This window comes from Pyrus communis, chromosome 10 (genome assembly GCF_041283825.1).
Source record: "Pyrus communis isolate YQ-2024b chromosome 10, ASM4128382v1, whole genome shotgun sequence".
In the NCBI taxonomy this organism is placed as follows: domain Eukaryota; kingdom Viridiplantae; phylum Streptophyta; class Magnoliopsida; order Rosales; family Rosaceae; genus Pyrus; species Pyrus communis.
In genome coordinates this window covers 6581286-6595682 of record NC_142574.1, presented here as the reverse complement: position 1 = coordinate 6595682, position 14397 = coordinate 6581286, and the positions used below count along the sequence as shown (strand labels likewise).

Below are 14397 nucleotides of genomic sequence, written 5' to 3'. Positions count from 1 at the left end.
AGAAGAAATATACACGGGTGAAGGAGGACAATCACAAGAAAAACGCAGTTTAAAGTCCTGCACAAAAACTTGTTCAAGTCCTTCACCCACATTCCACCAAACCCATTATTATCCTTTATCCTCTTAATTTCGTTTCTTTTCTTCCGACTTGTTGCTACCGTTTGAAAAAAACCTAGTGTTCTTATCACCTAATTGAAGCCAATTGACTTTAGCTTTTTGTGCCCACATAATTTCCTCTTGCCTTAGTATCAAACTCAATTCTTCACTTGTCTTAGTTTCAAGTTCCAATTCAGCATCAACATTTTAGTTTCTCATAATGGTCTCTTGGATCACAGCCAGTTCACCAGGGATGCATTCCTTGCGAACTTTCAAATTACCAAAAGTAGTCTTATTCCAATTCTTTACTAAGTACTTAAATGTATTTGCGCAAGCTCTAAAATTATTCATAGGACTGAAAACACCATTACACTTCCAAGCATCATTCACAAACACCTTGAAATCAGGATGCAACAACCACACAGCTTCAAATTTGAAGGAATGGTTATGTCTACTACTAATGCTTGTTGAATTAAAAGTTAAGAGTATCTGTCCAAGATCAGACCCAAAAATAGGATAATTATGAAGACTATAATTAGGATTTTCATTTAACCAATACGAATTAGCCAAGGGACCATCAAGTCGTTCATAAATTCTATTACTACCCTCCTGATTATTACACCAAGTAAAAGACACCACAGAAGCATTAAAGGAAGTGGAGGAATTTGTTCATAAAAGTTGTAGTGACTTGGCAACCCCCTTTCTTTTCAAAAATGTCCATAATGTTGTTAAAATCTCCCATTAAACACCACGGTTTAACTTTAGGATCAAGGAATAAAATGCCCTCCCACAACCCTGATTGTAAGTGTTTTTGTGGGTATGCATAAACAAAAGTGAAGTAATGTTCAACATTTGAAGAAAGATCAATAACCACATAGTGTAAAAAAAAAAATAGAAGAGGAAGTGATAACATTAACATCCACCTTACAAGAATTTCAGAACAAGCATAATCCCCTAACCCTACCAATAGGGCTACAACTACATAGTTTATCAAAAAACCTTCCATAAAAGTTTCCTTGGGCCTTATCCACATCCATCTTAGTTTCCATTAAACAAAAAGGTCCAAATTAAAGGTAGTACAAAGAAAAGTAAAATTACTTATAAATTCTGGTCTACCAATGCCTCTACAGTTCCACGACATACACATCATCAGTCAATCTCTTCAAGTAAACTCTCAAATTGAGCAAGAAGAGAGATTTTATTAAAAATTTCTAAATTATTTAGCATGCAAAGATTAATAATTCCAACACAAAATTAACAAAAGAACTTAGTTTATACCTCAGAAAATCTTCGAGAAATGAAAGAGGCGCACCCAGAGGGAAAAACTGGGCTTGATCAAAACAATCTAACTTTTCCCCAAACTAATTTAACAAAGCCAAGAAAAGCCCCAAATTTTTAAAACCCTAACCCTAGAACTTGAAAACAGTTTGAAACCCAGCAAAAGTACCCAGATCGACCAATAAAAACAACTCAAGAGCTAAAAAAACAACCTCAAAGATTGTAGAAATACAAATCAAAACCCAGAACTAAAAACCTAAACGATGAAAAGAATTCGAAAAATTTACAGCAGGAAGCAACGGTGAGAAGACGAGATGGATAGAAAGTAATTATCAACCCCCAGATTATCAACCACCAAATTATCAAATTAATTAACAAACTAATTAACCCGTAAATTAGCCGAATTGGGTAGAAATTTACCTGTGATGAGAAGAAGGGATTCGTCAAGGTTCTTTCACCCCTGGACTCATGTTAGCTTTCTTCGTTTTAAGCTAGTTTAACAAATATGTTTTTGTTGTGAAATTAAGGATATGTGTGCAGAGGAATAAAGTAAATAATTCACAATATTTATAAGGTTCGGCAAGTATGCCTATGTCTTTGGGACGACAACAATACTTTTTTTTTTCATTATTTAAAATAATAGGAGTATGAAAATAACTCTCATTGTTTTCTCTCTTCTCTCTAGCCTGGCTCACTAGTATTTTGTTTTGCATCTCTCTTCTTCTTTTTGTTTCTCTCTTCCTTTCCTCTTTTCTTTATTTTCCTCTCTACGTTTCTCACTTTTGTTTTTAGTGGCCTTAGCCTTCATTATATAGGTAAATGAATAGGTAATGACATCATTGCTTACACAAGCATGATGTCATCCACTCAAACCAAATAATGGACATCGATTACCTCGTTAAAACCTTGATCTATTTTGGATGCTCTCCTTGATGAGTATGCTCCATGATTTCAAATTCTTCAGTCTAACTGATTACAAAGTTGATGTAATCCGATACCATGCATGATAGTTGAAGTGTTTGCATTTGAAGGTGGATCACATGTGCTCCAAATTATAATATGCCACAAGTATTAGCCAAACACATCCATGACTAACTTCATGGAGATATGTATTTATGTGAGGTATGAAGATGCAGTAACAAATGTTTGCTTCCTTAATCATTGTACGATCAATCTATTTCAATATGTAACTACAAAGCCCTTTTTGTGAGCGGTTTGTATGCAAGCTAGAGAGATACTTAGATTTTGCTTGCCCAATAAGACCATGGCTTTTGATGAGTTCTTTGGAATAAAACAAGCACATGTCTATAATTTCTTAGATATATCAATAGATAAACTTTATTTCATTTCAATACCCATTTGTTGATACTTTACTCCACAAGAAATGTAATAACAGATTAAGTGTATTGTGTTGGAAATATTGGCGATCCAGATGCTACTTCTCCTATAACAAATCGCATAAAATAAATATTAGTATATGATAATTTTCATTGCCACAATTAATTACATAAAATAAACAAAGAAGATAAAATACTTATCTTTGGTAGGTAGAACGCTCCTCGTCAATCCTTGATTAGAACAAGATATTAGGTTGAGACATGTAAGTTTACTATCCTTAAGAGTAGATTTCACCCCTCGGAGACAATGTCTCAGTGTAGCAAGTTATGGCACCATACCCTCCAAGATGTAACAACTTATGATCCTTATAAGCGTACACTCACAATACTTAGATTAGATGAATAACTTGATTTTTCCATTGGTATAAGACAATTGAATGACAGAACAACACTTCAAGAAATAAGGAAAGGTCATATGAAAATTGGAAAAACAACTTTGTCTACCCTCACCCTTGTTATCTATCTCTTTCCTTTGTAACATGTTTTCATAATAATAAATATCATAATTATATAGCTATTAATATATATTAGAAATTAGGTAACTTAATTGTTCAAAACAAAACGGAAGGATAAATTTGTTGTCATAAATAAAAATAAAAGTATAATAAAGGCAGCAACAATAAGATTGATATGGTAATCAAAATAAAGTAAATCAAAACACATTTAGTGGTTTGCAAATAACCAATTCAATAATAGTAATTATTGTGGAATAAACATATTTTAATTTGCAAAATTTGTTTCCTACAATCCCCAACATGTATTGCAAATTAAAAGCAAACCAAAGATAGACAAATACAAGAAACGGCTATATAGCCATTAGTATGGCTGTTGTAGAAAGTAACGGTATAGTATTAGTGATGGATACCAACCAAATTGATAATTAACAACCATAATTTCTAATGAAAATGAATGAAAAATGTTTGAAAACTTTGAGTTTTAACGATAATAACAAAATAAAGGGTAAAATGAATAGTATCATGATTGACTTTTTAGTGTAAAAATGTGATTTTTTGTTAAAATGAACAATACCGCAGATTTTTCGTTAAAACTTCCTAATTTCTAGGGAGTAAAATGAGATGTATTTTGAAATACCTTAAAAAGTCCAACCTATTGTGCTAAATATTATAAGACAAATACTTTAATAAGATATGGTACTTTTGGACTAAATATCAATTCATCATTTCCTTCACGAGGATGAATCATCTTTCTTAATGTCTATATATTGATTAATCATTTGAGTGTTCAACTCATAATCTTCAATTTATATGACTCTTTAGTACGAAAACTGTTTATATTTTTACGCATCTCTGGGAGTAGCACTGTCAGTTCTCATAGCTTCCAAAGTTAAATGAAACTTGGTTTTCTCCCCCATTTTCTTAGTCTTGAATAGCTATAGTGCTTAGAAAAGAATATTTGATCATGTATTCCATAGCATAACAAAAGTAGTAGTGTTTTTATTTTCGTTTCAGACAGATAAATGGGCAAGGAATTCGTTGTTGGGAACTATGTTTCCTTGGTTGGTCATACAATTTTGCAACTTATGAAATTATATGTTGATTAATTCAAACCAGCGGAGCGTGCAAAATACTCGTTAGAGTTTGTTAGGTGACCTGACTCATAGTTGGGAAGGTTTGTCACAGCATGTGCTTCACACTAGGTGACACTGTCATTTTCACGTGCAGGTTACCTAGTCTGTCCCACCCATTATTATTTCAAAATCCAACGGTTAAAATATAATTAGGCCAAATCTCGAAACATCTCTCATCGTCCGGCTGAACCTGGACGGGCTTCCATCCGCATACAAACCCAGCATCATGCAGACGCAAATAACAACGTCATGCTATAATCGCCCTCACCAGACGGGCCTATCCACTTTCCAAGGGTATTTTCGTCATTCCACGCATCCCACTCACACTATAAACCACAGGCACTACGGTCACTGTCAATGGACCTCTCAGCTAACCACTAATTACTCCTCTCCCTCGCAGCGCTCTCACTCGCTCTCTCTCTCCAACCCATCCCATTCCGATCCCCCCGATTCCCATTCCCGATGGCCTCCAAGTCCAAAATCCTCTTCATCGGCGGCACCGGCTACATTGGAAAGTTCATCGTCGAGGCCAGCGCCAAGGCCGGGTACCCTACCTACGTTCTGGTTCGAGAAGCTTCCCTCTCCGACCCGGCAAAGGCCAAAGTCATCGAGAACTTCAAGGCTCTGGGCGTCAATTTCGTCCTGGTTCGTAAAATTCCCAGCATTTTCTAGCTTTTTAATCCGATTAGCCAATTGGGTTTTGCTTGATGCGTGTTTTTTTTTTTTTAAATTTTATTTTATATAATTTGTAGGGTGATCTGTACGATCACGAGAGCTTGGTGAAGGCGATCAAGCAAGTCGACGTGGTGATCTCGACGGTGGGGCATGGTCAGTTGGCTGATCAGGGAAAGATCATTGCTGCCATCAAAGAAGCAGGCAATGTTAAGGTGAAAGTTTTGAAGTTTTGTGGGTTACTCTGGTTTTCGTATTTTTTATTTTATTTTTTAGTTCTGTAAAATTGCGATTGTGAATGTATGAAATGGGCTGCAGAGATTTTTCCCGTCGGAGTTTGGAAATGACGTCGATCGAAGTCACGCTGTTGAGCCTGCCAAATCGGCGTTTGAGACCAAGGCCAAGATTCGCAGAGCTGTGGAGGCTGAGGGTATTCCGTACACCTATGTGTCCTCCAACTTCTTTGCTGGTTACTTCTTGCCTACTTTGAACCAGCCCGGGGCTTCTTCTGCTCCTAGGGACAAAGTCGTCATTTTGGGCGACGGAAACCCTAAAGGTAAAACCTAAAACTACTTAACCATGGGTTCTGAATAGATGTATTTTCTGTGGTTTCATTTTATTACAATTTACTGCACAAAACCCACTTTGGCTTTTGGTAAATTATTCAGCAACCGATGAGTAATTGTTATGCATATGTGTGTTAGGCCAGGACTGTGTGCGCGCCCTTGTTGCACATAAATTTGACGTGTGCATGCCTTTCTTTGCATCCAAATCTGTTTTTTCCTCTGCGTAGAGTAGTATTTGAAGTATTACTTTGTCAAAAGAAAAAAAATGAAAAGGGGTTTTCAATCTGTTTGAGTTGCAGCAACCGATGAGTAATTGTTATGCATATGAGTTGCAGCATAAAGCCCACTTTTGCGTATTCGAAAACGTAAAGGGGTTTTGAATTTGTTTGATTTGCAGCAATTTTCAACAAGGAAGACGACATTGGGACGTACACAATTAGGGCAGTGGATGATCCAAGAACCTTGAACAAAGTCCTCTATATCAGGCCCCCTGCCAACACCATTTCATTCAATGAGCTTGTCTCTCTGTGGGAGAAGAAGATTGGCAAAACCCTCGAGAGAATCTATGTCCCGGAGGAGCAGCTGCTCAAGAACATCCAAGGTTAGTAGCAATCATTGTCGGTCTGGGAACAACTGATTTGAATTTTTTTGTTTGTTTCAAACATTTTGAGATAAATTTAAAATTGGTTGGTTTATTTTTGTGTCCTTTTTGCAGAGGCAGCAGTGCCGCTCAATGTGATACTATCAATTAGTCACGCAGTTTTTGTGAAGGGAGACCACACTAACTTTGAGATCGAGCCTTCGTTTGGCGTGGAAGCCACTGCTCTTTACCCTGATGTCAAATACACCACAGTCGAAGAGTACCTCAACCAGTTTGTCTGAGATTTGGAAGCCTGTTGATGGTTTTATACGAGTGAAACTGACTATCGAGTGTTGATGGTTTTATGCGAGTGAAACTGGCTATCGAGATTTGGAAGCGTGTTGATGGTTTTATATGAGGGAAACTGGCTCTTTGCAAATAAATAGTAGGTAGTTTGATGACTAATGTATCTCAGGTTGTGTGGAAATAACTAGCATATGGGGATGGCTACTTCCCCTTTGTCGCATCTTTGTTTGTCGCATCTTTGTCGCATCTTTGTTTGTCGCATCTTTGTTCAACTCTCTGTACTGCCTTTTGGTAAAATGACGGAAAAGACCTGGGTTGTAGATTTCTTCCCCTTCAGATTCTGGTTTTTCTTTTGAGTTTTGGTTCAACCTTTTGTGCCTTTTGGTTTTTCTTTTGGGTTGTAGATCTCTCTCATTTCGGTTGGAAAATTCTTCTATGGACAGTTATGTTAGAGCATCTATAAGGGGGATACATAATGCCTTGAATCGGGCATTTTATAAATAGAAATGAAATTATCTGGTAAATTTTTTACGACGATTTCTATAAACGCAACAGATGTAGAATTTGACTTATAATTTTACATTACCTCAGGGGAAGGGGTTGCTTAGCCTCGTAATAGGTTAACAATAATATGATTTAAATTTGTCTTTGACGAGAGTAGAACCTAATAAAAAGTAAATATGACGTTGATGTTGAATTTGACTCCTAATAACAAAAACTTCAAATTCAGGTAGTAAATAACATTTTGATTGAAAGGATTTTTTTATGTCAAATATGTACATTAGAATCTCCACCTAGGATTTAACAACTCATGTGAATTGTTATTGTCAAATACGCACAATAACATCTTCACTTAGGATTTGATATCTCATTTGGAAATGCTACTTTTGATTCATTGAGTAGTCAAATTTTCTCCTTCATATAGTTCAGTGAAAATACGTATGGGAATATTGTATCAACTGTTTAGCATGAACAAATATGTTTTTAACACTTGTTTTCTGATTCCTGGAAAACTAATCCCAATCCTACTAAAAGCAGGAAAGTAAAAATGAACCTTATATATCAGTTTCCTTTCCGTTTTATTTCGTTTCTATCCGCTGCGCCCTGCATAAGTTAAGGAGTCAATTTTCAATCTTCAAAGTGGGCTTCTTATTTGGAATTGTTGCTAATTACATAAGGAATTTCTCTTATTATGTATCGATAAATCTTACTTCTGTGTTTTCCTGAGCAGGGCAAGCTTGCAACAGTACAATAGCAAACTGCACAATGACTTCTTAAAGGTTAAGGAAGAATTTAAGTGTTTGGAGAAGGAAAAAGTTGATATGGTGGAGAACCTGAGCATGTTAAAGGGTCGTGTTCTATAGTCCTGACTTTTATTTTTTCAGTGCATTTTAAATGGGTAAGGATAGACCAAATAATATGAAATTTAAAGTTGGTTTCCCCTTCATGTGTTCTCTTTCAGATTTTTGTTTCTGAAAATGAATTACTTCAAAACTTTTATTGGCAAAGTTCTTTTGACCTTTTTTGGGTTATCCACTCACTTTTTGGTTTCTCATTTGAACTTCTATTGGCAAAGTTTACTAGAATGTCCAAAAAAACAAAAAAAATCAACTATTTCACTGTTCGAGATGATAATTTATATCCAATATGATCATTATAGAGAACCTGATTTGGGAAGTGAGTTTTAAAGTTTTAATAGTTTTGTCGTGTGTAATTTTCTTGCTTTGCCTACCAAAAATCTAATAACCAAAGGCTTAGTTGTTTTCCCCAAATGGTTTTCATTTTGTTGTATGTAAACAAGAGCTACTAAACTGTTATGCAGCAGGGAAAGGAAGGAAAGTAAAAATTCAAGCTTTTAATCAAAGAGAAATGGTGCGACACTAAAACGATAGGTAAAACTGACTAATACTTTATTTCCATTTAAATATAAATCAATTGATTAAGTTTGTGTTTAAAATGAAGTTTCAATTGTTTCCGAATTCTAACAACGATCTCCTACGCATTAAGATAATCTATTTATAGTTTTGATCCACTCTTCATTATGCATAATTTCAATTCTTTTCCATATAGAGTTTCCATTTTTCTTAAGGAAAATTAAAGAAAAATCCAAAAAAAACTTTTGTTTTAATGCAAAATGACAAATAAAAGTGTAATGAATAGTACCAGGAAAAAGTAAAAATGTGATTTTTCGTTAAAAGTAAACAGTACCAAAAGTGTTTTGTTAAAACTCTGATTTTCTTACGAGTGAGAGAAGAAGCTTTAATTTGGGTTCACAATTTTCCCCTTGTAGCTTTTCGAAGTAGGACTAAGCTTTCAAAAGGCACTTCTTGCAGGAGTGGGCAAACGAGTATAGGAACTGAAGGTTAGGACGGGTAATCACGGTTCGGGACGGGTACAGGCTGGTTACTATCATTTAAAAGAAGAAACAGGGCGGCTAGGCCAGGCCTTTGAAATTTTAGGGGCAGATCGGTTCCAGAAGTCTAAAAAACGGGGTACCCGAACCAGCCCCTTTGTAACATTTTCCCATTCCTATTTTCTCACACCTTCTCGAAGACTCTCCTCTCCTCAGTCCTCCCTTTCAGATCTGTCGATTCTCAATCTCCTCCCTCTCAATCTCTCTCTCTCACACCTTTGTTTTCAGATCTAGAGGGAGAGAAGCAATGGCTATGGCTATGGCTCCGTTTCCGTCTCCAACCGAACACACAGTTGCTTCGACTCTGCTTCGTTTTAATCTGTGCGTTTTTGCATTTCGATCGTTTTAATATCTTCTGATTCATTTGCTTGAACTTGCAGGTTGTTTGGACGACGATTAGGAGCGAAGCAAGATCGAGGGTTGCAGAGGAAGCTCGGTTTCTGGCGACTCCATTTCCACCAAGTCCTGCGCTTCTTTGATCACTACCAGCGATTTCTCAACGGATGAGATTCAAGCTCGTAAGATCAGGATCATGGCTCTTGCTGCTCTTCGTCATCAGATGAATCTATTCCAAATACAGGCTGAGCAAAAGGAGGAAAGATTTAAGGAGGTATGTGTATTATGTGTTTTCGTCAATACTTTCTCAAAATTTGCCTTCATCGTTGGTATCTTTTAACAGCATTTTGTTTCCCATATATAATTGTGCAATATCGAAAACGCACAAACATGAAATGGGTTTTAGGTTTTTTTATTGAAATGTGTATTCCGTACTACTTTTTTTTTTTTTGCCTAAAAATTTGAAATAAATATGATCTTTTCACTATTGCTTCTTCTTCCAAGTTTTTCTTCCAAGTTTTTTTTCACAGAATATAAAATAGAAATAAATATTTTGTTTCTCTTTTTCTATTTTGTTCTTTTGCAGCAAAAAAAATAAAAATAAAAAACAAATGATTTTGTTGGTACCGTTTCTTTAGTGAAGCAACGGTTTCATATTGTGAACTTTCTTTGTGTGTTTATCACTTTATTCTTTATGGTTTTCAGTTTCTTAAATGAAGTTTGACGTGCATGGAATTTGACAATTTATAACCATAAGCTTCATTCTGCCCATGAACACCTATTTTGTTTCTTATTATTGGTAGAATTGTATATAAATTTGTACATGTATGTAAACAGTATTGTCTACTATATATACCTTTATATAATTTTTTTAGAACTTCTATGTGTTACACAATTTTAGTAGAATTTTCAGTCCCGTAGCAACGCGTGGGCACCCTTGCTAATTCCATCTAAAATCAACGTCGTAGTATGTCTAGGTATGAAATTCAAATAAGGCAAACATGTTATTCTATTAGATTTTAATTGAAAGTAGAGTATAACTCAAGTAGTTAAAAACATAGTAGTATATTCAAATTCTCCTATTCGAGTTTATGATTCGAATTAGGGGTGGTCAATCATATCAAAAAATATTTGAAATGTTATCTGAAAGAAGCAATTGATGCTATGTGCTTTCTTCAAGAAACAATCCCAAGAAGCAGTCCAAGTGTTTTTCCAAGAAGCATTTACACTTTTCTTAAAAAAATAGTGAACTCCAAATAGAAGTTTTTTTTTTTTTTTTTGTTAAACGATAGATTTTGTTAGATTAGATGTTAGATTAGTCACTAACAGGGTTTGAACCCATGTCATTATACAAGGGCACAACACATTTCCATTAATTGTTAGCGCGTGCATGTCAGACTCACATGTGAGGTTAAAAAGATAAAGTTAGTCTTACATATAAGTCTCATGTGCTAACGGAGAGATACGTTGTAGTTTCATGTGTAGTTCATATACTAATAATTAACAAAGGGTTAAATGAATTTTTTAGTTTGAGCCTAAATTCGAATAGACTTTACCACAAAAGCTTAAATCCTTTATTTATTTATTTATTTTATTTTATTTTATTTTTTTATAACAAGAGCTATTTCCGATATCTCTGGACTAATAATCCTATTAGGCTTAAAAATACTAAAGAGATCTCATTGTATGACATAGAAATCTAATTGTATGACATAATGCCCATGCAATGTGGTACATTTGTCGGATCATGTGAACCAAAGTATTCTATCAATCAAATATAAATGTAAACACTTTTACCAAAAAAGAATATAAATGTAAACACTATTCTAACAATCAAATATAAATGTAAACACTCATGTAAATTAATATAATTAAATCTCGGAACGTAAGTGACATTTTACCGTATTAGTGAAAAAAAGTTAAAATTTTACATAAAAATGTTGATTCAAACTTCATCGTGAGTTAATATAACAAAATCCATCTTTTTTTAAAAAAACACACGCACACGAACATACACATACACATCTCTGAAACCGGACGGACACCCATCCACCTAACAACCCAGCATCATGCATACGCAAACACCAACGTCATGCTATAAATTGTCCTCACTGGTAGAAAGGCTATTCAAGTTCCAAGGGCATTTTCGTCATTCCATGTATCCACTGACACCATAAACCAAAGCTAATTTGATGACCAAAATAATAATAATAATAATGAAAATGATTTGAAAATTTTGAATTTTAATCAGAAGGATAAAAATGTGTTGTAAGTGATAAGTGATTTTTTAGAATAAAAATGTTATTTTCGTTAAAAGTGAACAATACCAAATGTACAAAAAAGCCACAAAAAAGAAGGAAAGGGATATGCATTTCTATTACACCGCCATGGAGAAAATATGAGTGGAAAGGTCATCCAGCATACTTTCTCCTAACCACAATGGACAAAAAAGCCATCAACCTTTTCTGGGAAAAAGCACTAGTGTAAGAAAATTTTACAACCAAATCTATAATTTCTGCAAGGTTCTATGAGCTGATGCGGCACAAGTATTACGTTGACAATTATTAAATGCTTATAAGGCCCCCCCCCCCCCCAAAAAAAAACTTATGACAATTGATTCTGCACGATTCTATAAGTTGATGCTGCATAAATATTAATAACCTTCACCAAATACTAAACTACTTCATAATCCATTCCAATTCTAACAAATATACATGATAACTAAACTGCAAAAAATAAAAGGAACTTCAATGAAAACAAAAGTAGCACAATGAAAAATCACCTTCGCCAAACACTCGATCAAACAAAAACTCAATCAAAATCTTCAAAACTAAAAAAATCATACCTGCAAAAAGCAAAAACAATCCAAAAAAGACTCAATGTAGCCAATTAAAAAACTGAAAAATTAGAGACTCGTTTCAAAATCTAAACCGAAATAAATTCAAAAACACACAACACTTCAAAAATCTAAATCGGAACAGATAAAATTAAGAGAGATATACTTACCTTCGAAGAAAACTTGAGAGGTAAACATCAGAGAGAGAAAAATAGCAGAGAAACGAAAATAAAAATTGAATGATTCGAATATAAGAGAGTAAATCTTAACCAATATTTCCGTCAATCACCGCCGATCACGTTTGACAGAAATAGGAAGGGTAAATACGTAACTTCGTTTCTAACGGAAAAATAAGACATGATGTCATCTTACGCAAATTTAAAAAAAAAATGTCATTCTTTGAAATGTTTAAAAACTATAGTCTCAATATATGATTAAGTATTGAAAGTATACTCAAAGTGTCATTTTTCCTATTTTTAATGTATTAATTACGTTTCATTTTTCATTTCATTCATTATACTATATTTTAATGTTTTTAATTCTTTTCTCTTTTTCCAACTTCTTGTTTTGTTTTTGCAAGTCCTTATTATCCTTTTGCAAAGCATCATTCTCTTCAACAATTTTCTCAATTACAAAATTCTTAAAGTGGCATGTGTTGATAACATTATTCAACATCTGAAGTTGAAGTCTCACCCTCATTTTCCAATACTTTGCAGGATCTGTTTGGCTTTGAGAGAGCTCTTCTTGTGTTAATTCTTCTTCTAAATTTTCACATTCCCATTTTTCTTCAACTGTAAGTGGAGCAAGAAGCCATTCATAGAATGTTTGTTGCTTCCTTGTCTTGATTGCCGACTCTTCGAGGTGAATTGGCAGTTAAGGAACAGATGTTGCGTTTCCTTATTATTCCTTAGCTTGAACTAGTAGTGGAGTGACTGATTCTGCATTTGCTTCTTGTCCATGGGGGTGAACTGGGATTTGAGGAATTGAGATGCTTGGAGCCACTTTTTTCACTCCCTCTTTTTGCACTACAGGAACTGATTTTTGGATTGAAGTACTTGGAGGCTCTTTTTGCACTGCCATTTCTGCACTAAAGGAATTGATTCTTCAATTGATGTACTTGGAGCCTCTTTTTGTACTACCTTTTCTATATGGAATTAACCACATTACTGATCACCCTATCAATTTCAGTCGCGTCCATGTCTTTAATGTTCGCATTTCTTTCTTCATTTTCAACAGTTGGATAGGCAAAATCATGTGCAACATTTTGGTCATCTTGGACTTACTTATTTGGAATTTGGGTGCCAAAGATACTCTGACTATCACTTAGTGTGTCAAAGTGATCTTCATTTTCATATTGTTTTCCACCCTCTTCCTCCTGATAGTATTCAAAATCAAGAATTAGTATGGATTATTACTTATACAAAGATTTAGTATACAACATCAATTATGGATTATAATCACAAAGCTTCAGTTTTATAGCAGAATAATTATGCAGCTTCAGTTCTGGATTATAATCACAAAGCTTCAGCTTCAGTTTATAGCAGAATAATCATGCATCGACAGTTATAGGAGAATCAAGAATATGAATCTAATTTTATTATTCATTATTTTAGTTATATAAGAATTAGTATGCAACATTGCTCTTATATTTTTTCTAGTGTACATCATTACTTATATAAGTTTTTAGCATGCATTATTACTTACACAACAATTAGTATCGAGTATCAGTGATAAAAAATTAGTCTACAGTATCAGTTATACCAAAATTAGTATGCAGCACCAGTTATACCAGAATTAGCATGCAGCATTAGTTATACCAGAATCATTAAGTTGATGGCATTTTAATATTTTTACAGCAAACTCATGAGTTTATATAAAATACACACACAAAAATTAAGCAGAATTAGCTTGTTTTTGGATTTACCATTTTGTCTGATGGGTCATCGTCTTGATTTTTGAGCTTATCTTGGCTTTGTATTTTTATCTTCCATGCATTTGTATATCTTTATCATCTGTTTGATCATTGCGTTTTTCCAACACATTTGAAACTGTTCTTTCATCATCATCCTTTTCTTGTTGTTGAACGTCATCAATCTCATCATCAAGATCACATTTTGCAATTCCATCTAATCTTGTTCTTTCATTATCGTCATCATTTTTTTTTCTTTAGTAACTCGATCATCTTGTGGAAGTTGTGCAGGCCCTCTTATATTTTGATCTTCTTCAGGTTCATGTTCAAGTACCAATTTTTTTGCTGGTTTATCTTTCTTGACTTTGGCATCCTTATTGGCTACTTGCGTAGGTCTCACTACGGTTTCATCTTTTTCAT

At 34.4% G+C, this 14397-nt stretch overlaps 1 protein-coding gene and 1 long non-coding RNA gene across 3 annotated transcripts; both read left to right on the top strand.

Annotated features, from left to right (window-relative positions):
- The first annotated feature begins 4709 nt into the window (after positions 1-4709).
- On the top strand, positions 4710-6819 carry LOC137727450 (phenylcoumaran benzylic ether reductase Pyrc5). 2 transcript variants are annotated; one of them, XM_088677995.1, is made up of 5 exons: positions 4710-5004; positions 5112-5246; positions 5350-5587; positions 6013-6198; positions 6313-6819. In XM_088677995.1, exons 1-5 carry the CDS (start codon positions 4822-4824, stop codon positions 6477-6479), a joined length of 909 nt encoding a protein of 302 aa, XP_088534121.1. In that variant the 5' UTR covers positions 4710-4821; the 3' UTR covers positions 6480-6819. The 2 variants fall into 2 exon arrangements, with proteins under 2 accessions (XP_088534121.1, XP_088534120.1); XM_088677994.1 differs by having other exon boundaries at positions 4711-5004; positions 5995-6198.
- Positions 6820-8485: 1666 nt separating this feature from the next.
- On the top strand, positions 8486-13492 carry LOC148693438 (uncharacterized). Its single transcript, XR_015952425.1, has 2 exons — positions 8486-9506; positions 12785-13492. It is a non-coding gene; the product is annotated as an uncharacterized LOC148693438 (long non-coding RNA).
- The last annotated feature ends 905 nt before the right edge of the window (positions 13493-14397 follow it).

Excerpts from the sequence above, each read along its gene's own strand:
- LOC137727450 (XM_088677994.1), top strand. The coding sequence starts at position 4,822 with ATGGCCTCCAAGTCCAAAATCCTCTTCATCGGCGGCACCGGCTACATT. Across the intron at positions 5,247-5,349 it reads AAGAAGCAGGCAATGTTAAG|AGATTTTTCCCGTCGGAGTT; the intron begins GTGAAAGTTTTG and ends AATGGGCTGCAG. Across the intron at positions 6,199-6,312 it reads GCTGCTCAAGAACATCCAAG|AGGCAGCAGTGCCGCTCAAT; the intron begins GTTAGTAGCAAT and ends TCCTTTTTGCAG.